The sequence below is a fragment of the Panthera pardus genome, unplaced genomic scaffold (assembly GCF_024362965.1).
Source record: "Panthera pardus isolate Hobbes unplaced genomic scaffold, ASM2436296v1 HiC_scaffold_7, whole genome shotgun sequence".
In the NCBI taxonomy this organism is placed as follows: domain Eukaryota; kingdom Metazoa; phylum Chordata; class Mammalia; order Carnivora; family Felidae; genus Panthera; species Panthera pardus.
In genome coordinates, this window is record NW_026527002.1 from 63,320,982 (window position 1) to 63,345,144 (window position 24,163).

Sequence of the window (24,163 nt, forward strand, 5' to 3'; positions counted from 1 at the left end):
TTAGTTTTATATTTTGGAATGACTTTCTTATTTATTTACTGTAATGTTACGTTACAAACATATCAGTGTTGTATTATGTGATGCAGAATATGAAATCATAATTCTAGACACAGTGTGTCTATTTTTAATTAAATGACAATTTCATTTTAAATTGCAGTTCCAGTTACAGATGTTTGATATTATTTGTTCCACATCATGGGCCAATAAAGACAAATGCTGTGAACTTCCAGGCCTGGTAAGAATTCTTCTTTTATTAGTAGGCCTGTTCTTTATTGAAAAGTTCTAAAATTATATTTAATTTTCTCTGAAAGTTAAATGTGATTTCATAACATTCATAACAAGATAATTCATTGTGATGATCACAATGAAAAGCCGAAGAGATTGAGAAGGAGGCGTGTCTGACATCAGCAGGATATACTGACTTACATGATGGGGACTGCCCAGATCCAGGCGTGCAATTTACACATAGTCCAGAGGTTCTCAAATTTCCTGGTTCACGAAACCTTCAGTGTTGCAATCATTTTTGTTCATGGCACCCCTAAGCCAAAAGAAATGCCTAACAAATCTCTATATGAAGGAATTAGCTCCAAAAATCTTAAACATTGATGCTCTAAACTCAGTAGCTGCATTAAAAAAAAAACACATGAATTGAAAGCAAAAAATGGTATTTTTATTTTATTCTTAAAAAACCACATTACTTACTAATGGGATGCACGTGCCTATCAAGAGTGCATGATTTTTCATATGTTAGAATCTGATTGGATGTCGCCACCCTCACTTCTTTTTTTACATTGATGTTTCCCATGGTACTTGCTTTCCATCATAGCAACTGCCAAAACCCCAGATTTGCAAGTATCTGACGTCATCAGAGTATTTCAGTATCTAATGTTAAGACTGTGAACTACCTTGAGCTAGTTGTTCATATGAAGTCCTATGGGTGCCGAATATTGCTATTTCTTTTGAGTTTTAAAAACATTCACCATGCCCCTGTGAGTTTGCTAAGGTGCCCCAGAGAATCTTGACACACAGTTCTGAAATCGTAGTCATAATCTGTTCGACATATGCGATGCTACTAGAAAATCAAATGTTTTTCACATTATTAATAGCAAGTGTGGTTCATGGGGTTATACCTCTATGTATAAAACCAGATTCATATTTTAGGATCCTTGAAGACAGCGAGCCGAAATGGATGACCCTGTAGTGGTTGGGTAATAGTCATGTCTTAATAATTAAACTTGGAGAATGTGCATGGAGTAACCTTCATGAAGTCTAGAGATTTGCTTTTTTAACTACTTCCTCCAGATCACATCCTCTGTTGCAAGCATTACATTCATGGTGACTATGTTTGAGAAGGAAATACAGTTGGCCTTGAACAGTGTGGGGGTTGGAATCATCAGCTCTCCTCCCCACTCAGGAAAACGTCTGCATATGACCTTGGACTTACCCAAAACTTAACTACTACTAGTCTTACTGATAACAGAAACAGTTGATTAACACATATTTTGTATGTTATATGCATTATGTACTATATTCTTACAATAAAGTAAGCTAGAGAAAAGATGTTATTAAGACAATCACAAGGAAGAGAAAATATATTTACAGCATTGCACTGTATTTATTGAAAAACCAATCCACAGGTAAGTGGACCAGTGCAGTTCAAACACATGTTGTTCAAGAGTTAACTGATGGGGTGCCTGTGTGGCTCAGTTGGTTGAGCATCGGACTTTGGCTCAGGTCATGATCTCGCAGTTCATGGGTTTGAGCCTTGTGTCCGGCTCTGGGCTGACAGCTCAGAGCCTGGAACCTGCTTTGGATTCTGTGTCTCCCTCTCTATCTGCCCCTCTCCTCCTTGCACTCTGTCTCTCTCTTAAAAAATAAATAAACATTTAAAAAAATTAAAGGGTTAACTCTAACTTTCTCTTTCTTCATCAAAATTAATTTCCAAGTAAACTCTGGTGAAGAATTAAATCAGAGACACCGTGATATTATGCTTAAGCACAGATGGATTGGAAATTGGAAGCAGAAACACTCAGAATCCTATGCTGTCTCTAGCCAAATGCAATCACCACTTTTCCTAGGAAGGACTCAGGCCTGATGAGAGCTTTTCTTTTCCTTTCTATCACTGAAGATAGGCCAGTTCCATAGTAGGAAGGCATGTATAGTCAGCAGCAGTGGCAAAACCATTATGGCCTCTGGTCACAAGAGGCCTGGTATCAGCCTTGTTAGGGGGCTCTTTCTGGATACTTAAGTTTGTATTTCACTCTAGCTGCCCACATGTCAGGCCGGATGTGGTAGCAGGGGGGTTTCCTGTAATGAGCTGAAAGCTTTGACTATTGTCCAACATTTAGAGAAAAATATATACAGTATATATAGATCCCCTGCTCAACCTTTTTTGGGTTTCTGTTGTGAACATTTTAGATACTGAGATTATTTTCAACTTAATTATCATCTGTGTTCTATTCAGTTCCAGCTTTATTTTTCCCCAGTCTTAAATAATGATGTTTATTTTCTCTCTATCCAATGGGACTGGTGAACCCTATGAAGTTCTGTAGTGTCTTATCCCAGTGCAGACTTCATTTTTGGCTGGTGCTTCAAATGAGATATTCACAAAGTTTTCGATAGCTGTTAGCAGGTACTCTGTCTTCATAGCTCGGTAACTCATCCAGAGATGTTCAACCGGACATTCATAATCTATCTTTAATGTCATGTGGCAACAAAACTGTGCTAGAGAAGCAAAATGAGCCCGTCCCAAAGCTTTAGATTGATGCTATGATGTTTCCTAATTTCAACCACAGAATGTGAGTCGTAATTAAAGTTGCTGTGGGGAATTGACAATACATTTAAGCACTGTTTTTACTTTGTTTTGTGTGTTTTAGTGTAGACGCAGTTCCGAGTGACTATTCCAACACATTTTTTTTTATCCTTTTGAAAGGAAAAAATATCCTTTGAAATAGAAAAAAGAAAAATTTCAAGACCTGTAGTTCATAGAGTACTCCTACTCAAACTGAAGGAAATAGTAACGAGGAATTTTTTCTGCACCCACTTCTGCCTTTCTTTCTTCGCCTGCATTTCATTTTTCTTCACCTCCAAGCTCATTTTATCAACATCCTTTGGTAAGGGTGATGATCAGTGACTCACTAGACACTCATTCATTTTTCTTTAAGGAAAATATTTTGTGAGCAGCAGAGAATATTCTTTGCCTTTCCACACCAATGTTCACTTAAAAGTTTTTTTTAAGTGTCTTAAATCAAAGTGTTTTCCTTGATCCATAAAGCCATTGTATTGTCTTGTTAACAGTTATGGTTTGGTTGTTTTTTGTTGTTTTTTTTTTTTTCCTCTCAGAGGGATGAGGAGACCTGCCCGGAGCTACCACATTCCTGCTCCTGTTCTGAAGTCAATACAGGGACTCTGGGACCAGCAGGCCCACCAGTAAGTCTTGCCTAATTTAGACTTAAATGTTCTTTAGCAATATTTATAGCTATTATCTGTTGTGTGTCTAATATGTGTTTGCCACCGTGCTAATAAACATATACTTAATTCTGTGAGCAAACTGAAGCACAGAGATGTTAAGTAACTTGCCTAAAGAACACATCTTTTCTTCAAATCCAGGTCTCCATGACTCCTACAGATGACCCTCTTTAACCTCTGTAGCATACTTATCTCTCAAATGGTTATGTATTTCAAAATCTCCCCTTTAAACTCCTGTGGTTCATTTTCAGTGTGAATGTTTCAAAGATTGGCCTTCTACTTGTAACTTTAAGATTTGCATACCCTCCCTTTGCCCATTCTGTATTACAATTGATCCATGAGGAAAATTCAGCAGGAAAATTACCCTATCTGAACATGAAGTTCCCCACCACTGATGGGAACTTCCTGCAAAAAAGGAGAGAGAGGGGGGCACGTGGGTGGCTTAGTCGGTTAAATGTCTGACTTCGGCTCAAGTCACGATCTCACGGTTTGTGAGTTTGAGCCCCACGTCGGGCTTTGTGCTGACAGTTCAGATGGCCTGGAGCCTGCTTCAGATTCTGTGTCTCCCTCTCTCTCTACCCCTCCCCCACTTGCACTCTGTCTCTCTCTCAAATATAAAACATAAAAAAAAATTTTTTTTAAAGAAGGAAAAAAAAAGGAGAGAGAAGGAGATTGGCCAGGGTGAGGGTGAGGGGGGAGGAGGAGGAAGGAAGGAGGGAGACAAAGAAAACATCTTTGTAAAACATAAAATGTATGTAATTGCACTATGTGGTCTTCGGATTTGCCAGGATGAATTTTTCCATTTAATGTGTTTAAGTGCTCATTTTATGTCTAATCGCCTAAACTGGGGTTATCAGTGTTTCCTTGAGGTGAATATGATATAGTTGGTCTGTGGCTAGGAAGTAGCTAATGGATCAAGGCAGAAAGACAAAGGAAGCAGGGAGAAGAATCACAAGCAAATAAAGAAATCCAGACCTTGCAGGAGGAATGTTCTGATGCCCGAGCAGCCCTTGCACGCTGGCCTGCCAGAGGAGGCGGCCCCACCAAGATGCGTGCAGGAGATCACGCAGACTGACCACTGGCTCACAGCGTGAAGGTTCACTCCAGTGTGGCCCCACCACCATGGTTTTCCTTCATCTGTGCACCACATTTCCTGAACTGAACAAAAAGGAAGAGAACCTACTGAATGTATCTGAAATATATCCCAGCAGTTTCTCCTTTACCTTTGGCACAGAGAACATTCTTTCAAGTGCAGATGTGGAACCCAAATCCCCCCCCTCCTTTTTTTTGGAACAGGAGACTCTTTATCCCAAAGAAGCAAATATGGAGTGATGGTAAAAGCATTAAGTTTAAATCATAAAACTGGGCAAATCTTGGGGCACCTGGGCGACTCAGTCGGTTAAGTGTCTGACTCTTGGTTTCAGCTCAGGTCATGATCTCACAGTTGTGTGTTCAAGCCTGGTGTCTGGATTCTCTCTCTCTCCCTCTCTCTCTCTCTGTCCTTCCCCCCCACCTCAAAGTAAATAAATAAACTGTTAAGAAAAGGCCAGGCAAATCTTTGAACCACAGTGAATCTCCATTTCCTCATATGTCAAATAGCACCCTTCTGTGATGTTATGAGGAATACATGAGAAAAAGTGTATGTAAGTATTCTGTGTATTACAAAATTTAAATCAAATGAGGGGCCTGGGTGGCTCAGTTGGATAAGCATCTGTCTTCAGCTCAGGTCATGATCTCAAGGTTCATGAGTTTGAACCCCGCATTGGGCTCTGTGCTGTCAGATCCTCTTCCCTTGTCTCTCTCTGCCTCTCCCCCACTCATTCTCTCTCTCTCTCAAAATAAACACATAAACTTAAAATAAAACTTAAATATAAGGAGTGATCTTTAGTTTAATCTTGGAATTAGAAACACAGATTTATTTTCAACTGTGTAGCTTGCTTTTTTTTTAACCCAAAATCATGTCTTTGAACTTTATCAAGGGTAATGCACATTGTTCCATTATATAAAGTACAGTTTATTGACCCACTACTGTGGAGTATTTGCCTACTGAACATCCTTTGTGTGTCTCTGCAAACATAAGTCGAGTGCTCTTACAATAACACTTAGAATCAGATTTGCTGGAGAATAGGGATGGTGTACCTTCAGCTTCATGAAGAAGCCGCTAATTGCCTTTCAGGGTGGTTGTCCCAATATCTTTTCCCACAAAATCTAGAAGAGTTCTGGCTTTCAAGCATCTCACCAGCACTGTCTGTTGTTGCCAAACACGAGAACTTTTGCTTATCTGATGACTGTAAAACCCTGTGTGGCTGTTACTTGAAATAAGACTTTCCCTCTCTGCTAGTGACATGGGGCAGTTGTTCATTTGTGTCTGAGCCATTTGGATTCCTTTTTTTTTTTTAATGTTTGTTTGTTTGTTTATTTGTGAGAGAGAGAAAGAGAGAGAGAGAGAGAGAGAGAGAGAGCCAGCAGGGGAGGGGCCAAGAGAAAGGGAGAGTCCCAAGGAGGCTCCATACTCAGTGCAGAGCCAGACGTGGGGCTCAATCCCATGAACTGTGAGATCATGACATGAGTCAGAATCAAGAGTTGGATGCTCAACTGACTGAACCACCCAGGTGCCCCAGATTTCTTTCTATATAAATACCTGTTTATAAACTTTTTTCTTGGTTTTGTCATGCAGGTTTTTTGCTCATTAGTATCTAAGAGATTTTATGTATTCTGGACACTAATCTTTATTAATGAAATGGTTTGCAAATATCATTTCACGGTCTATGGCTTTCTTGTTGTTTATGGGACTTTTTATTGTCTGTACATTTTAATTACAGTGTAGTGAAACTTAAGATTTCTGTGAGCTATCATCCTTTATGTCTTTTTTTTATTCCTCTTTTAGCCACGATTTACTTAAAAGTGCCTTTTTAAATTTCCAATTGTATGTGCACTTTTTACTGTTTTCTTGGTGGATTAATTTTATTGTACCTTATCATGGAAGATAGTCTATATAGTACCAATTTTTTGACATTTGTTGATTCTTTGACATTGCCTTGTGGTCTTGGTCAGGTTTTACAGGTGTTCCATGCATGCTCTAGAAGAATGTGTGTGTTCTAATTGTGGAGTTCAGAATTCTAAGTATAAATGCCCAGTAAATCAAATTGTAAATTGTGTTGTTAGAATCTCCTTTGTCTGCATTATTTTTTTATCTTTCAATTAGTGACATAAGTGTTTAAAGTCTTCTACTTCAGTGTCCTTCTGTCAAATTTTGTTTGTAATTCTGCATTGTATATCTTGAGTTTGTGTTACAGTGTGCAAAAAACTGAGAACAACTTGCTATGTCAACATTTCTTGCTTGACTTATTTTCCTGGTAGGTATTTTCTCCAGCCTCTTAGTTTCAGCCTTTCCATGTCTTTATATTTGAGATGTGTTCTCTTTAAATAGCATATGGTTAGATTTTGTTTTCAATCTGGTTTTGCAATCTTTCTTTTTAGAGTTTAGTCCATTCTATTGTTTTTGATCATTAACCTCTTGGGGCAAATATTCCTATATCCATCTATCACTGCAATTTTTGCTATTTGTCCCACATGATATATGTGTGGATTTCTTGGTTTGTTGAAGTTTTATCTACTTTTTGACTTTCTGTTATTATTCTCATTCTTTTCTCCCCTCCACTAATTCAGAAATTATTCTCTCTATAGCTGTTTTTTCAGTAGTAAACCAAGAGATTTTAACAAACATATTTAATGTGACAAAGTCCAAAATGAACCATAATTTCTACCCTTATTTCAACCAACACAATATTCTTGGAATTTTTTTCTCTTGGATCATCCTTTTTATAATTTATGTGCTGTTGCTATCTGGTATTTTAGTACTTTTTTAACATCACAAATTAGACATTTTATTATTATTTGTTATAAATTAATATGTGGTAAGACTTGCTCCATATTTGCTATTTCTTGGCTTACAATATCTTCTGGTATCATTTTTATTTCTCCTGGAAGACACCCCTTGGGTATTCCTTTAATGAGAGACTATTGGTAGTAAATTTTCATTTTTTGTTCATCTTAAAATGTTTTTATTCCCCATATTATCAAAAGATAGTTTTGCTGGTCGTTACAGAGATTGTTAATTGCACCCCCCCCACCCCGTATTCATTGCCATGGCTTCTTTTTCATAGTAGAATTCCCTGAGTTTTAGCTAAGTACATGGCCATTCAGCTAGTGACTTGATTTCCTAGCATCTATTCAAGTAAGTATGACCTTATGACTAAGTGCTGGTAGTGAGAGGAAAGGTGTATGTAATCACCCTAGACATTGTTCTTAAATGAAAATGAAGGGCCCTCCTTATCCATGCTTACCTTTCTCAACAGACTACTGTGGGAACTTGTGGTAGGGAGTTCACTTTGGTAAGCAGTGTCCTGGAACAGAGCAGAGCAATAAAAGGAAAGCAACAAAGCTTCCACATTGTCTTACACGGTAAGGCTTCTCTACTATACTGAACCATTATCAGCTCAGATGTTAATATAAGAGAATAATAAGCCTCCTGTCTTGCTCAAAATTTTTAATATTGACCTCAATTAAAGCAGTCAGACAACTTTCCAAACTAATAAACAGGAAGATCTTGGTTTCAAGATCCCTTTGTCTTTAGTGATCTGAAGTTTCACCACAGTATGTTTGGTGTGGGGTTTTCATGTTATTATTCTGCCATTTTGGAAAATTTATGACTTCATGGCTTGAATACCAGTGTTCTCATTAAATTTGGAGTTTTCTTAGTCATTATCTCTTTGAAGATTGCCTCTCTCCTGTCATCTCTATTATGTTTTTCTGAAACTCAATTAGAAGTACATTGTAACTTCTCATTTTACTGTCATGTCTCTTAACCTTTTTTACTTATTTCTCCTTGTGTTTCCAGGATTCATTCTGTGTAGTTTCTTCAAATTTACCTTCTGGTGTACTCTGTGTTTAGCTATGTGTCATGTACTATTTAACCTATCCATTGTATTTCTGATCTTGATGGTAATATTTAGCATATCTAGAAATTCTGTTTGGTTCCTTTTCAAAACTTCTGGGCATTTCTTTTTGGTTGTTGTTTGTTTGTTTCAGGAGAATAATTTAGTGATTCATTACTTACATATAACACCCAGTGCTCGTCACAACAAGTGCCTTCCTTACCACTCATCACCAATTTAGCCCATCCCCCACCCACCTCCCTCCATCAATTCCCAGTTTGTTCTTTATTGTTAAGAGTCTCTTATGGTTTGCTTCCCTCTTTTTCCCCTCGTCCCATATGTTCATCTGTTTTGTTTCCTAAATTCCACATTTGAGTGAAATCATACGGTATTTGTTCTTTTCTGGCTCACTTATTTCACTTAGCATAATACACTCTAACTCTATCAGCATTGTTGCAAATGGCAAGATTTCATTTTTTCATGACTGAGCAATATTCCATTGTGTGTGTGTGTGTGTGTGTGTGTGTGTGTGTGTGTGTGTGTGTATTAATTATCTTTATCTATTCATCAGTTGATGGACGCTTGGGCTCTTTCTATAGTTTGACTATTGTTATAATGCTGCTATAAACATTGTGGTGCATGTACTCCTTTGAATCTGTATTTTTGTACCCTTTGGGTAAATACCTAGTAGTGCAATTGCTGGGTTGTAGAGTAGTTCTATTTTTAACTTTTTGAGGAACCTCCATACTGTTTTCCAGAATGGCTGCACCAGTTTGTGTTCCCACTAACAATGTAAGAGGGTTCCCCTTTCTCTGCCTCCCTGCCAACATCTGTTGTTTTCTGAGTTGTTAATTTTAGCCATTCTGACAGGTGTGAGGTGGTATCTCATTGTGGTTTTGATTTGTATTTCCATGATGATGAGTGATGTTGAGCATCTTTTCATGTGTCTTTCAGCCGTCTGTATGTCTTCTTTGGAAAAATGTCTATTCATGTTTTCTTCAAACCTTGTGGGCATTTCTGTAGTATTTCTTCTTTTGTAACACATCAAAACTATTTTTTTCTTTCAGTATTTTAAATACAGTTTATTTTTTTAATCTGATCATTTCAATATCTGCATTGTATGTGGTTCTGATTCTGCCATTTTTTTCCTGCTGATGTTATTCATGGTATCTTGTTTTCACATGTATTTTGTGAATTTTTTTTGGGTGGGGGGTGTATATTGGAGTTTCATTAGATCCTGACAGGCAATGTGAATTCTGTCTCTAGATTGTATGAGAATCAGCTTCTGTGTAATATTCTTTAGTAGAAATGTTTCTTACTCCTCCCATAGCTAAATTGGAAACAACATCTTTGTCATCCACCTGCTAGTTTTGGGGGGTTTTTTTCCTAGCTGATTCACAGTGCAGCCTTACAAATTCCTCAGCTTTAAAGAACATTTAATTTTCCACCCTGCCCCCACTTATCATAGGCCCTAGTTCACATTTCTGTGCTTTGTGTGAGCTTTAAAATACAAACTTTGCAGCAAACCTGAACCATTTTCCCCATGCTCCCCCAGGGTGATCTCTGTGCACATGTCTGCTTCTCTGTTTTTGTTTGTTTGTTTGTTTCTTCTTCATTCCTAGTGCTTATCCATTCAGTTCTTAATTATAATAATGTTTATTTTATTTTAAGCAGCATTAATAAGCTTTTTTAGCTGGAGGGTTTTCACATTTTTTTCATCTGTGATACTGCTGGAACAAGTTATAAAATATTTACATATGACTTAGAGTCAAACTTTGGAATGAGGAAAAGAGCAGCAGAGAAGCAAATGGGAAGAGTTGAGCTCTGACTTGGAGAGAAAGATGTAAATTAGGAGAAAAACTATTAAAATATTTGAATGTTTAAAGTATAATAAACTATACTTTTATAGTTTATAATATAACTTATAAACTATTCAAGAGATAGTATCCCAAACAATATGCAATAAGCCCCATCTAATGATTTAACATAGTTGTGATTATTTTCTCATTCAAGAATTTCCACAATGGTGTTTTGTGCCAAGAAAGCTATAAGAGAGCTACAAGAAGGCATGGGTGAAAGAACCACATTTCCTTGGCCTAGACTAATAACCCTTTTTTATTAAAAGGATAGAAGTTAACATCCAAAAAAATATGTTGAATTCTTATGTGCTCAGTGATGAAGATTAGGGATAAGGTACAAAGTAAGTTCGAAATATAAAAAGGTTTGGGGTGCTGGGGTGGCTCAGTTGATTAAGCGCCAGACTTCAGCTCAGGTCATGATCTTATGGTTTATGGGTTTGAGCCCCACGTCAGGCTCTGTGCTGACAGGTCAGAGCCTGGAGCCTGCTTCGGATTCTGTGTCTCCCTCTCTCTCTGCCCCTCCCCTGCTTGTGCTCTATCTCTCTCTCTCTCTCTCTCAAAAAATAAATAAACATTAAAAAATTTTTAAAAAAAGAAAAGAAATATAAAAAGGTTCTAGGCTTTTAGACGTGGTGCCTTTGGTGTGAATATCCATGAGTCACTGGAACAAAACCTGTAGTTAAAAACCAATCATTGAAAATGCGCAGACAAGAAGAGTGGTGCCAGAATGGTATATTAATTGGGGTGCATTGGGCTTGCTGCAAGGAACATACAATATGACTGACACAGTGGTGTAAACCATTGGGACATTGAGACATTTATTGTTCTCACAGCAAAAGCTGTAGAGGTGGATGATCCCAAGGCAAATGTGGCTGCTCAACAAATTCATCAAGGACCAAGCTTGTCCCAGCTCCCCAGTTTCCTTTCGATAGGCCTGTGGCCTCTTCATCAAATTGGCCCAAAGTGTTTAATGTGCCCATTCTTGGGTGCAGAAAGGGGGCTGGGCAAGCAAATCTATCTTCTTTAGCCCTTACAGTAGGAGAAATAAAATGGAGAAGGGAGTCAGGAAAGATTCTTTGGTAGCCAATCAACAGTCTGCCATTCTGGGGAAAAAGATTTGCATCTCATAACAGTGAAAGGTGTGGTATCCAAATATATGAAGAATTTCTGCACAATAAAAAGAAGAAGACACTCAGCCCATTAGAGTATATATAATAGGTAAAGAATATAAATAGGGAGTCGCATTGAGATAAAATGCAAATGGACAAATGTTATGAAAAGATGTTCTGTGATAGTAGTTTCAAGGGAAGTGAAAATTCAAATAAGAGTAAAATATTATTTTTACCTTAGTTTGGTCAAAATGTAAAGTTTGACAATATTATAGGAGAGGAAAAATAATTTTCCCTCTACCCTTCTGGGTTCTTGGCTAAGATACCCCTGTTATAAAAAGACAGACGAACAGGAGAAAAACAGTCAAGAGTTTAATAAGACATGTATCTCTTGAATACATGGGAGATACCCAGGAAAGCTGAGGAGCCCCCCAGGGTAGCTGAAGCCATCACTTTCAATGTCTTCTTCAGCTAAAGAGACAAAAAGGTGTTGGGGGTGGGGATTATTACCAGGAATGGTATAGCAAATGAGGGTGAGTCTGATGTGCAGACCCAAGTCTCTGCTTTCTTCATAAGTAAGTTTCTAGAGATTTAGAGGCATCCCTTCCTTCCTGGTAAAAAAAAAGAGAATTGGAAATTTCCCTTATAAATGTAAATGCATAAATGTAAATGTCTCTTATCAAACTTTTACTAGGTTTTTGGTTTTCAGGGTTTCTCCTGAGTTTCTTAAGTAATCAGACTAAAATAATCCTTATGCCAGAGAGGCATACTGTGAAGTACCAAATCCCACTCCCCTTCAGTATCAAGTGGTGACTAAGGTTTAGAGAAGCAGGAACTCTCTTAAACTCTTGGTCGACGAATTAAGTAGCACAGCTCTTTTGGAGCACAGCTGGAAAATATATCTGCTGATCTGCACATTTCATTTATAATTCTACTTGTTGATATACTAAATATTAACATTTGTTCTTAAATATTGAGGTTTATATTTAAGGGATGTATAAGGATGTTAATTATAGAACTGTTTAAACAGCAAAAAAAAAAAAAAATGTGCAAAAAACCCCCTACATTTCCCATAAAGAAGAATGGTTAGACAAACAATTATATAATCCAAGGTTTGGACAACTATGCAACTCATTCAGAATGAGCTAAATCATATGTTATGTCATGGGAAAAATCTCCAAAATACATGAAGTTAAAATATGTAAGTAAAATATGAGAAATATGTAAAAAGTGTGATATCATGTATGTAAATTCTAATACATCATGTAATAGCACAAAAATACTATAGGCAATATTCTCTATAGATACATGTACACATAAAATGCAATTTTATAATTGTATTTTAAAAGTCTGGAAAATAAGCAACCTGGTGTTATTGGGGAGGGGAGTGAATTTAAGTGGTGAAAACAAGTTGGAAGAAACCTTGAAAGGTCTCCTGATCATTCTTTCCCCACGTGCTGTAAGCATTCCACTGATGGTAACAAAGCGCTTTCTGGTAGTCGCATACGTAGCAGGAAATGAATTAGAATCACACACTGAGAAAGTTATTCTATTTTTAATGAGCTTGTAACCCTTCTGCTCAGGTGAAAGAGATATTCTGTATTCTTACTCACCTCCCTTTTTAACAGAGCAAGTCCATGGCTCGCAGACTTCAATAGGAACAAAATCTAGCTAAATTTAATAGCATTATTTATAGTATATTTTTAAGGTTACCTTCTATTCTTAATAAGTAATACGTTTTCCCCTTAACTTTAGAACTATAATGTTTGCTTTTAAGATCAGATTTAAGTGAAATAGTGAGTCAGTTGAAAAATAGAGTATAAATGGACATATGTATTTATGCACATATATACAAAGACTGTGTTCACAAAGAATACATATACACATACTTACATATGTACATATGTATGTACATATATATCTAGATAAAGAAAATGCTATTAAGTAATTATGCAGATGATACATTAATAGGGCAAAAATATTAGGGAAATTCAAATAACTGAAGTTTCAGTAACACTAATTAGCCTTTTACGGTGTAAATAAAATTAAATTGTTACTATTTTTATAGTATATAATAATATATGGTATATATATCTTTTATAATTTAATTGAAGAACTCAAAGTTGTGGTATAAGACACACGCAATTTTAGATTAGCAGTGTACTTTATTATTTTGCAGTGTACTTTAATTTTATTATTTGCATCCATTAATAGCAGTAGTCTTACACACTGAAGTCCCAAATACTGTAAGTTTTTTTAATTTGAAAGGATTTGGCATTGAAAGCTTTCTCAAAGTATGAGATCATCAGCAGGAAGAGGGGAGTCTGGCAGGTTTTCAGTAAAGGATCATAATGAACATATACCATTACACAATGAGCTGGCCTTTATTCAAAATAAGAAATTACATAATCCATATTATTGAAGAAAATGGATGAAATATGCTGCTTTAAGACTTGTCTTTGTGCTAATAGTTAACATCTGTTTGCCAGGGTGGTCCAGGACTCCGAGGACCAAAGGGCCAACGCGGTGACCAGGGTCCAAAGGTAATGTTCTTTCTGTCTCTCTGCATCTCTGTCTCTCATAACTGGCAATAATGTAATTTTGGAGCCTAGTACCATCTACCCTTTGTGATCCAAAACTCATTATATTTTTATGAAAGTTGTATCTCAGTCTTTTCCCTTATTCTTAAAGACTTCATTTTTTTCATAAAAATATTTAATAACTTAGTAAAAGAAAGGTTTGTTTCTGGGTCAAAAATCGGATGTCAATGTTCTGAGTGGTTTAGTTTCCAAGGTAGTATTCCCTCGTGTGTGTTCTGCTCTTCCTCGACCTGCAACAAAGTAAGGAGAAAACTGAATCACAACTAGGGAGCACTGCATCCCAGGTGATTTCTCAAGTTTTAGAGTCCTCCTCCCTCCCCACTATGTATAATCAAACACACAACTCTATTTTCCTTTCTCGCTGCCCAGGGCCACCAACTGTGCTGGTTTAGGCCATGCACTGCACAAAGGCACCAGCTAAGAAGGCCAAACCATGCCAAGCCATGTCCAGGGACACGTTTTACTACTTTGCACAAAGGTGCCCTAAGGGATGGGCAGGAGCCCAGTCAGTAATTGAATTCAGGCCTCACCATCTTCTACCTGGCTTTTGGCAAATCTTATAACTGGTCTCCTGGCTCTAGTAATTTTGATTTTCTGACTGATTCTTCACATCTGCCCCCAGATTTATTTCTTTAAATTTCTGATAGGTCATATCATACTTTTAAACTTGTAGTCATATGTTATTGCCTTGAGAATACAATTCACCTTCCTTGGCACAGCATTCAAGGCCCTCTATTATTTGACTCCTTGTTTCATGTTCACCCTGTCGCCCCACATGATCTCCCCTCCACCCACCTTGCTTGACTCACTGACTTGTTTGGTCACTTACTAAATTTGCATGGTATTTATTCATGGTGAAGAGAACATTGCAAAAATGTTTACTATAAAATTGGAAACAAATGAAGCAAGGTGAGAGATAATATGGGGTGGGGGGGAAGAAGTAAATGAAAGAAGACTGAGAATAATCAAGCACTAGTCAACTCAAAACTCAGTCCATGAGATATCTCCTTTTTTGTTTGTTGAAATTTCTGAGATTGTGACACATATCTTAGGCATAGACTTGATGTTTCTTATGGTGCTACAAGGAAGGCTAGTGATTTGAGGGCCTCTTCTCAGACAGCAATACAGTGGGTCTTCCTCGGTTCCACCCCAGGGCAGTGCCCAAGAGCCCATGTACATTCTGGCTTCCTGTTCCCATTGGGATCCCAGCACAATCCCATTGTCTTTCCAACATTCCCTCTGGATGGTGTTTCTGATCATGAAGACACATTAGGAGTTCAAAGATGTTTGATGATCCCAACATTTACCCCTTACCTCTAATAATCCATTTATTAGACCACTGGACCACTACTGATGTGGCTATTTTTATATAATGATATTGATGAATCACAGATACAAATATGAAGTGGTTTTAGGAAAAGATCTTGTTGGACAAAGGATGCTCACATGTCCACCAATGTGGTAGTGGAGGAACAGATAAAGTATACCTTCCACATGGAAAGCCCCACTCTGTATTATTTTCCATTTTGTGGCTCCATATTTCAGTTGTAGCAAGCAGATAAAAAGAATTTAGAACCACAAAGCAGCCATGCTGTTGATCTCTCTGAGTTGTCTTTGTCTCCTACCGTCCAGAATGAAATGAGACCCTTATTTGCTGCCTTTCTGCTCCATTCTCCATTCCTCAGTATATTTAAGTGACATATGATTAAATGATTGCAAGTATTAACTAATATTTGTCAATTACCAGCTTGTCTCTTCCATATTTTTAAATCTAGCTACCTTGGTCTCCCCTCCTGTTATATACTATGTTTCTTTTAAGAATAGTTTTCATTCAGTTTCTGCATTCTACTTATAAAATAGTTCCTTTTTTTTTTTTTTGGTGCATAAATGTTCATAGCGCCTTTATTCACAATAGCAAAAAACTGAAAACAATTCAAGTATTCACCTGCAGGTGGATGAACAATTTTCTATATTCATGCAGTGGATACTACTCACAAATCAAAAGGAACAGACTATGGAAACATGCAATGAAATGTATGAACCTCAGCAACACTCTGCCACACAAAAGAGGCAAGAACCAATGAAGTGTATAGTGTATAATTCCATTTCTGTACAACCAGCATCATACTTAACCTGCAGATGATTTCTGTTCCTATAAGAATTCTGTAAAATTGTCATGAAGGCCACCAATTACCTCCTTGTAATCCAATCCGCAGGCTATGGTTTAATTCCTGTCTTACTTGAGATCTCTACAGCATCCGGCATGGTTGAACACCTCTCTCTTTGAAATGTTCTCCCCCTTTGGCCTTTCCTACACTGCTCTTTCTTCTTCTCCCTTCTACCCACTTTTCATCTCATAACCTCACCCACAAACACACGTTGAACTACTCCAAAATCCAATCCGGCTCAGATCTCTCTTGATCCCCAGACTACTGGACATGTCCCCATGGCTATTCCCATGCACCTAGAACTTAGACTGCACTCGTTATTTATCCCCACTTCTGTATTGCTTGTCTCAAGTAATGGAATCGTCAGTCTCCCATTTAATACGATACCCAGGTGTTGGAAGTCTTAACTTATACTAGTTTTCCCTGGAGTCACAGAACCAGAGAGGGGAAGGAAGAGGTTGAGGTAGTTTTTCTGGATTGGAGATTACAGAGGTGGTATAGCTTTAGCTAAACCACAAGGTCCAAACTACAGAAATAACAGTTGCTGATGTGAAGGAGTGCCTGATCCCGAGAAGAAAGAAAATCAAGTAATATTGCGCTGAGGACAGGTCATTAAGCAGACAGTCAAGAGGCACAGAGCGGTGGTGGGATCAAGGTGAGGAAGAAAGGGACTGGGTGCAAAGTCTTCAGTAATGTAGGCGTGCCCCTGAGGTGAGTGGCTGACAGCTGTGGAGGTGGAGAGAACGTAGGTCAGCTAGATGGTATGAACCTGCACAGACCAGGAGGGTGGTCTTGAAACACTTCTGTCTTTTGGATTTGTTATGGAGTATGGGGGGTCTAGTTACTCACATAGTTGGCACAGCTTTCTTATTTATGGAAGCAAACAATTAAAGTTGCAGCAACCCCTATGTGTTTACTCTTTTGGTTTCCTGATGACATCTTACCTGGGAGGTGCACCCTTTGAAGCATGTTGTCTTGCCATCCTATCAGTGTTCTGTGTCTTAGGGAAATTTATTTAAAGAAATAAATCATAAGTGCTCTAAGCAGAAATATCTTTTGAGTACTGAGCATCTAACTTACCTCTGGAATAACTTTTTTCTCTTGTGTTCCAGGGACCAGAGGGCCCTCGGGGTGAAATAGGCCTTCCGGGACCTCAGGGTCCCCCTGGACCCCAAGGACCAAGTGGTCTGTCCATTCAGGGAATGCCTGTGAGTTGTGTGTAGACATTTGCGTGGATTGTATTGTGATCACTTTTTCATGAGTCACAGATGAACTTTTGTCTTCTATAACCTTTATAATGAGCCTCAGTTCCTTCCTACTCCTAAAAATAAAAATTGAGAAATGGAAGTAGTTACTGAGAGTTCATTCATCAGCCAGTTTTATTGTTATTCTTGTTAAATAACGAGTGTCTTTTACAAATAGATGCCTCCACTCAGAGTAAGCATATCCATAAGCAATTTGTCTATAGAAGAGAATCAGGGCTGTGACATGTATTGTCCTTTTTCTTGTTGGATCAAGTCCTTAACAGATGGAATAAAATCTAGAAAGTAACAAATGCTACACAAATTTAGGTTGTTCATTATGTCTTTGTAGTAATCATGGATACAGATTCATCATTTATTTATGATTTTTATCTCAGTGGGCATCAAAGTACAACGCACTTAGTCGAAGTTTTAGATTATAGACAGTGTACTTTATCTAGGCACTTTGTAAAAGCTGTTCGTATCACTGAAAGCAAATATAATGCAACTTACTGGTTTTCATTAATCTTGCTAGGATCTAGGTTTAAAGAATAAAACCAACTTCTATTAATTAAAATTAATATTTGAAGCCAACAAGCCTTTTAAGCACACGTTTCACAATCTTTCTGGGCATACGATTGTATCTCCCTGGCTGAGAAGTTTTCTGCTCCAGGGTTATTTTCACATGTTAGAAAGCATTAGCATGCCAGATATGTAATTACTACTACTACTAAGCCTTTGGTAAGGTCTTGCTATGTGCCAGAGTCTGTGTTTGCTTCTCCATTTTTATATATTTCTAGCCAAAACGAAGCCAAAACTCTATAGATACGAACTTTAAAAATCTAAACCATAAATGGTATTGAACTGTCCAATCTCTCCTTCATCTATCTCCAGGATGGGCTTAGCTGTAGCAGACTGTATGTTCTGTGTTTGAACTGCTCTGCTGTATAAATATTCAACTCCATAGGAATGCTTACATACATGGGGTAGTGGATGTGAGAAGTGAAATATGCTGTATTGGATGTTAATGTAAAAGCAAGTTAGTGGTAAAAACGTTAGAACAGTCCATGGAGAAGATGAAGAGACTAAGAACTTACCCTATGTGAACTTAACCCTGTGTAATTTTGGATATTCAGGGAATGCCCGGTGCCAAAGGAGAAAAAGGAGAAACTGGCCTTCCTGGTCCACAGGTATTATTACTGTTGTTATTATTATTATTATTATTATTATTATTATTATTATTATTATCGTCATCTGCTAAAAAGTGCTCTTAGGTCTAGAGCATTGCAAAGGGGCAAAATAAAGGCTGTCGCTTCTGAAGTCAGCTTTAATTTTAGCAATAGGTGGTTTCTGTATTAAAGACTGTTAGCCTGCATTCATTTATGTTAGCCCCCACTGAGCATCATACTGATGCTCTTGAGGACAAGCCTGGGGGGGGGGGCAGAAGTTTCTTTCCCATAAATAACTTCAGGGTTCTTCATTTGCCTTTATGCTATTAGGTTTGTTTGGAGGCCTTACTCTATTTCAGGGAAGCTGGGTGGAAAGGCAATTGATTGCCAATTTCCGTGACTCTGACTTCTTTTGGTCCTTGCTCTACCTAGGGTATTCCAGGAGGCATTGGTTCACCAGGACGTGATGGCTCTCCAGGCCAGAGGGTAAGGACCTGCCCGAGGTTGTTAGCACAGTAGATTCCTTACCAAGGCATTCTTTTCTATGCAACAAAATCAAACAAGGTTGTTTTTTTCCCCCTTATTATCCCTTCTGTCTATCTATATCCTACTATCCTGTGTCTATTTCCCTATCTTCTATGTCCGTTAGTTTCATCAAAACCTGAGAACTTTTATCAAACCTTTCCAAATGAGCAACACCTTTTTCTGAATGTTCCCATAACCTGAATATAATTTGCACTGAATTGTGTGCATTGGTTTAGCAGATTTTCCCGTTCTTTTCAAATTCTCAAGGCATAAACATAAAGGAAGGATCATATAGGTTCATATGGATCATATAGGTTGAAATTTAAGTACTATGCTATCTACAGTATTTTTTATTTATTTAACAGTTGTCACTTATCCCTTCTTTTAACCTGTTCACATGGACAGCAGCGAAAGAAATTATAAGGATGGTCAGGAGAGGAATGAGTTAACACCCAGTGTTTGTTTAGCCAGCACATTTTCCCTGAGCCAGGTTTAAGGTTCTTATCCTCAAAGAGTTTATAGTTCAGTGGAAGAAAATATCACCAAATAAGAAACTGTAATACATGTAATAATGGGGGTATTTGCAGAGCCTGATGAGAGTATTTACAAAGAATAGATAACTAAGCCAGACTTGGAGGGTTGGGAAAAGCTTCCTGGGGGAGGCACCATCAGGGCTGAGCCTCAAATGAGAGATAGAAATTAACCAGGTGCATGAGGATAGGAAAGCTACTGCAAGCAGAGAACAGCATGCACAAAGGTGTGGTGATGAAGAGAAGGCGGGGCATTTCCAGTATTGCAAAGAGCTCAGGGTGGCTGGAGAGTAGAGGAGAGTGTGTGTATGTGTGCATGCGTATCATGTACATACACACTCAGATCTGGGCAGATTGTCAAGAAATGAAGCTGTGGAAGTAAACACAAATTCAAGTAAATATTTTATTTTTAGGCTAAGAATTTTGTGCTTTATCAGGAAGCAATAGGAAGTCATTAAATTTTCAGCAATGGCTAGTCTTTCTTAAATGGTCTCTGATTTAGGATTTGGGTAGCTCCACAAATTCTGTCAAGACTGAATTATATGGAGTGGCAACTACTTGGATCCGATCCAATGAAGGACAACACATTTGGCATGCCCTGGTTATTGTTGGTACAACTTACCCACTGGGTTGGCAAATGACCAGCTGAAAGACTCACGTCTCTACTCAAACAAGATCCGCCTTTAGCTCAGGGTAGTTATACGGCTCAAGAATAAGGAAATTGTTTTTTCTATAGACATGTAGGTGTGGGGCCTTCAATTCCTTCCATGTTCTTTTTTTTTATTACATCAAACTTTCATTTGCTTAAAATCTGTTTAGTCTCTGCCCATTAAATGGAACTACTCAGTCTGTAAATCATATCCAAGTAACCGTATCTAAAGGAGGCATTCTCTATAAAAGTTAGATTTATGTAGGTTTCTTGTGAATGTACAAAGAGTGTCTAGAAGTATTTATATGTTTTGGCAAAGGGCTTAGGCTAAGATCCTGCTCCGTTGCACATCTAGGTTTTTTCGTGATTCCTGAAGCTCTGAAAATGGCAATTCTAAAGATTTGGTGCAGGGAATTTACTTGGTGTATCTATGCAGGGAGACGAGTCTTGGTAAAGAACTCCCAAATCAAACGTATCGTATTGGTGTTTGGATCATTTGGTTTGGGAATACTTTCTTTTAAAAATTCACTTTTTTTTTCTTTTAAAGCTACTTTTTTTTTCTTTTTATACCAACACAGGCTTTTAATAAAAATTTTGCTATTCCTTCAAACATGTTTTCTTTTAGAGAATGAACAGCCTTAGAGCTGTAATAAAGTGATAAAATATCTACATGTGGATTTTATTGTCCTCCCTCCTTCAATCTGGAGGCAAAACTTTCAGAATGCATCCCATTCCTATTTTGAAAAATTCTTGGATAGAAATGGACTTATTTCTAAGTAATCCACTTTTCGGGAGGTACTCATTCTTATAGGGTCATGTTTTAAAAATATTACACAAATTCTGTGACAATTGTTTTAGAAAAGGACAATGCTATTTCAGCGTATAATTTGAGGGGGTGCCGTTCACACAGAATAGAATATACTGGTGCCTCCTGGAATTGTGTAACATGGTTGCCCTGCTTGCAGGGGTGGGGGGACTGCCTATATCTTATTTAATAAGATATTACTTGGCACACATCTTACCTGAGGACATGCTATGTGCCATGTGCTGTGCTCAGCCTAGAGAGGGTTGTCCATTACTGCGACCAAAGGGGAAGGATCCAGAAGAGGAGAGACTTTTAATAGCTAAAGGAGGCAATTCCTAGATCATCCACCTAGAGGTCAGGGAAGGATATGGTGGCGTCAGGGGCATGACACTTACCCTGGGCCGGGAAAATAAATGGGTGTTCCTCAGAGACAGTTGGAGAAGGAAGGACAAGTGGGTGAAAACAGTTACTTAGGTGGCTCTGATGTATTTAGTCAAATATCTGGGAGCTTAAGGAAAGTGAAACGTCCAAAGCGATGAGATAGTTACATAACAGCACTGTAAAGGAGGAGGTCCGGAACCAGTGTTCATGGCCATCGTGGCAGATCCGGACACAGAGCACCTTCATGAAGCACCGAGTCTCTCTGGAGCAGCAGCAGTATCTGGGTCTCTGTGGCTCGGCAGTGAGAGAGGGGTGTCGCTGAGAGCACTAAGGACAAAACTTGAGGATCATTCCTGCTCTGCTGCTGGCCATCTTCAAAGGCAAAGCTGCAATCAGAAAAAAATAAAATAAACAATAACAACCATGGTGTAGAACAGACTGAAAGCAAACGCTGGATGATGAAACTTCCCATTAAAATGCCTGGAAAGCCACTTGCAGAAAACTGCCCAGTTAGAACTCAGGGAGGCAGAGTTATTTTGTCTTTTCTTCTCACTACCCCCTTAAATCGCTTCCTATTACTGTACCTTCATTGCCCCTGATCCTGAGTGAGGAAAGCACACTCGAGACAGAGGCGGAGGCAGCTGGGATAAATCTGTGTGACGATGTCCAGTTTGTGCTTCTACGTCCTTGGAGAGCCTCGGCAGGAAGGGGAGTGAGTGGGATTTGCTCTAAGAGTGGTAGGCTACTCATCACTGCCCATTCGTCTTCCTTTTCAATCTTTGTCTTCTCTTATTGACAGATAAGAACTCCCAGCCCAAAGCTAGCACCAGCACCTTGACTATCGGCTTACAGAACAGTTAGCACCTCTTCCCTGGGGCCAGTGTCAATGTTGCCCCTTAGTTTAGCTGGAAAGAGGGAAAGGTGAGCAAAAATAAAAAGGAGAAAATTAAACCTCTCCTCTTTAAGCAAGGAACATGTTTTCTAATGTTTCTAGCTTATTCTGGCTTTTCCCGTGAGGAATCTTTGACTCTTAGAGGCAACTCACATTCAGCTCTGGGCCTGGGGCCATAAGCAAGTCCAGCAAAAGTTGGACTTCCTCACTGAACAAGTCTCAGCCTCCTGCTGGCAAGTGATGGAGCGCAGTGCAGAACCACAGTTGATTTGATTTTACTTTTTTATTTTGTTATTATTATTTTTAAATACCTGAATTGTTTTTATTAAGTGTAATGGATGCATCTGGAATTAGGAGCATACTTAGCTCCTAAAGAATAACAAGAAACAACTTATTTATACAACATGTGGCAAAAATGCACCTCCATTAGGAATAACACCTTTAAAAACACAGCATAAAGGTTATACATTATTTTAGCATCTAACAGTCACTCTAATTGTGTTTTCCAATTCTATCCCTGAGGTTGGAAACATATTTTCATAGAATGTTTCCCATATGTACATTTAATCTTTCCATAAAACACTTAGTTGCGTAATAAGAATATGGCTTATTTTTTCTTTATTTTTAATTTAATTTTTTTTAATTTACATCCAAATTAGCATATAGTGCAACAATGTTTTCAGGAGTAGATTCCTTAGTGCCCCTTACCCATTTAGCCCATCCCCCCTCGCACACCCCCTCCAGTAACCCTCTGTTTGTTCTCCATATTTATGAGTCTCTTCTCTTTTGTCCCCCTCCCTGTTTTTATATTATTTTTGTTTCCCTTCCCTTATGTTCATATGTTTTGTCTCTTAAAGTCCTCATATGAGTGAAGTCAGATGATATTTGTCTTTCTCTGACTGACTAATTTTGCTTAGCAGAATGCCTTCCAGTTCCATCCATGTAGTTGCAAATGGCAAGATTTCATTCTTTTTGATTGCCAAGTAATACTCCATTGTGTATGTATTTATGTGTGTGTGTGTATATATATATATATATATATATATATATATATATATATACCACATCTTCTTTATCCATTCATCTATCGATGGACATTTGGGCTCTTTCCATACTTTGGCTATTGTTGATAGTGCTGCTATAAACATTGGAGTGCATGTGTCCCTTCAAAACAGCCTACCTGTATCCCTTGGATAAATACCTAGTCGTGCAATTGCTGGGTCGTAGGGTACTTCTATTTTTAGTTTTTTGAGGAACCTCCATACCGTTTTCCAGAGTGGCTGCACCAGCTTGCATTCCCACCAGCAGTGCAAAAGAGATCCTCTTTCTCTGCATCCTCGCCAACATCGGTTGTTGCCTGAGTTGTTAATGTTAGCCATTCTGACAGGTGCGAGGCAGTATCTCATTGTGGTTTTGATTTGTATTTCCCTGATGATGAGTGAAGTTGAGCATTTTTTCATGTGTCGGTTGGCCATCTGGATGTCTTCTTTGGAGAAGTGTCTATTCATGTCTTTTGCCCATTTCTTCACTGGATTATTTGTTTTTTGGATGTTGAGTTTGATAAGTTCTTTATAGATTTTGGATACTAACCCTTTATCTGATATGTCGTTTGCAAATATCTTCTCCCATTCCGTTGGTTGCCTTTTAGTTTTGCTGATTGTTTCCTTCGCTATGCAGAAGCTTTTTATTTTGATGAGGTCCAGGACCACATTTTAAAAGGCAGCTTTGGCTAAGGGAGTAGGTCCCAAATGTTCATACCACAAAAAATAAGTGGTCATTGTATGATGGGATGGAGGCGGTAGCTGAAGCTATGGAGGCAATCACTGTGCA

The 24,163-nt window shown here is 38.2% G+C and overlaps 1 protein-coding gene across 5 annotated transcripts in view; it reads left to right on the top strand.

Moving 5' to 3' along the window:
- The window catches only part of COL14A1 (collagen type XIV alpha 1 chain), a 210,989-nt gene that overhangs the window by 141,054 nt on the left and 45,772 nt on the right, over positions 1-24,163 (top strand). For all 5 annotated transcript variants that reach the window (XM_019459943.2, XM_019459946.2, XM_019459942.2 and 2 more), the window contains exons 35-40: positions 158-235; positions 3,343-3,429; positions 13,863-13,916; positions 17,254-17,349; positions 18,519-18,572; positions 18,984-19,037. In XM_019459943.2, the coding sequence (XP_019315488.2) occupies positions 158-235; positions 3,343-3,429; positions 13,863-13,916; positions 17,254-17,349; positions 18,519-18,572; positions 18,984-19,037 (423 nt within the window). The remainder of the gene's footprint in view (positions 1-157; positions 236-3,342; positions 3,430-13,862; positions 13,917-17,253; positions 17,350-18,518; positions 18,573-18,983; positions 19,038-24,163) is intronic.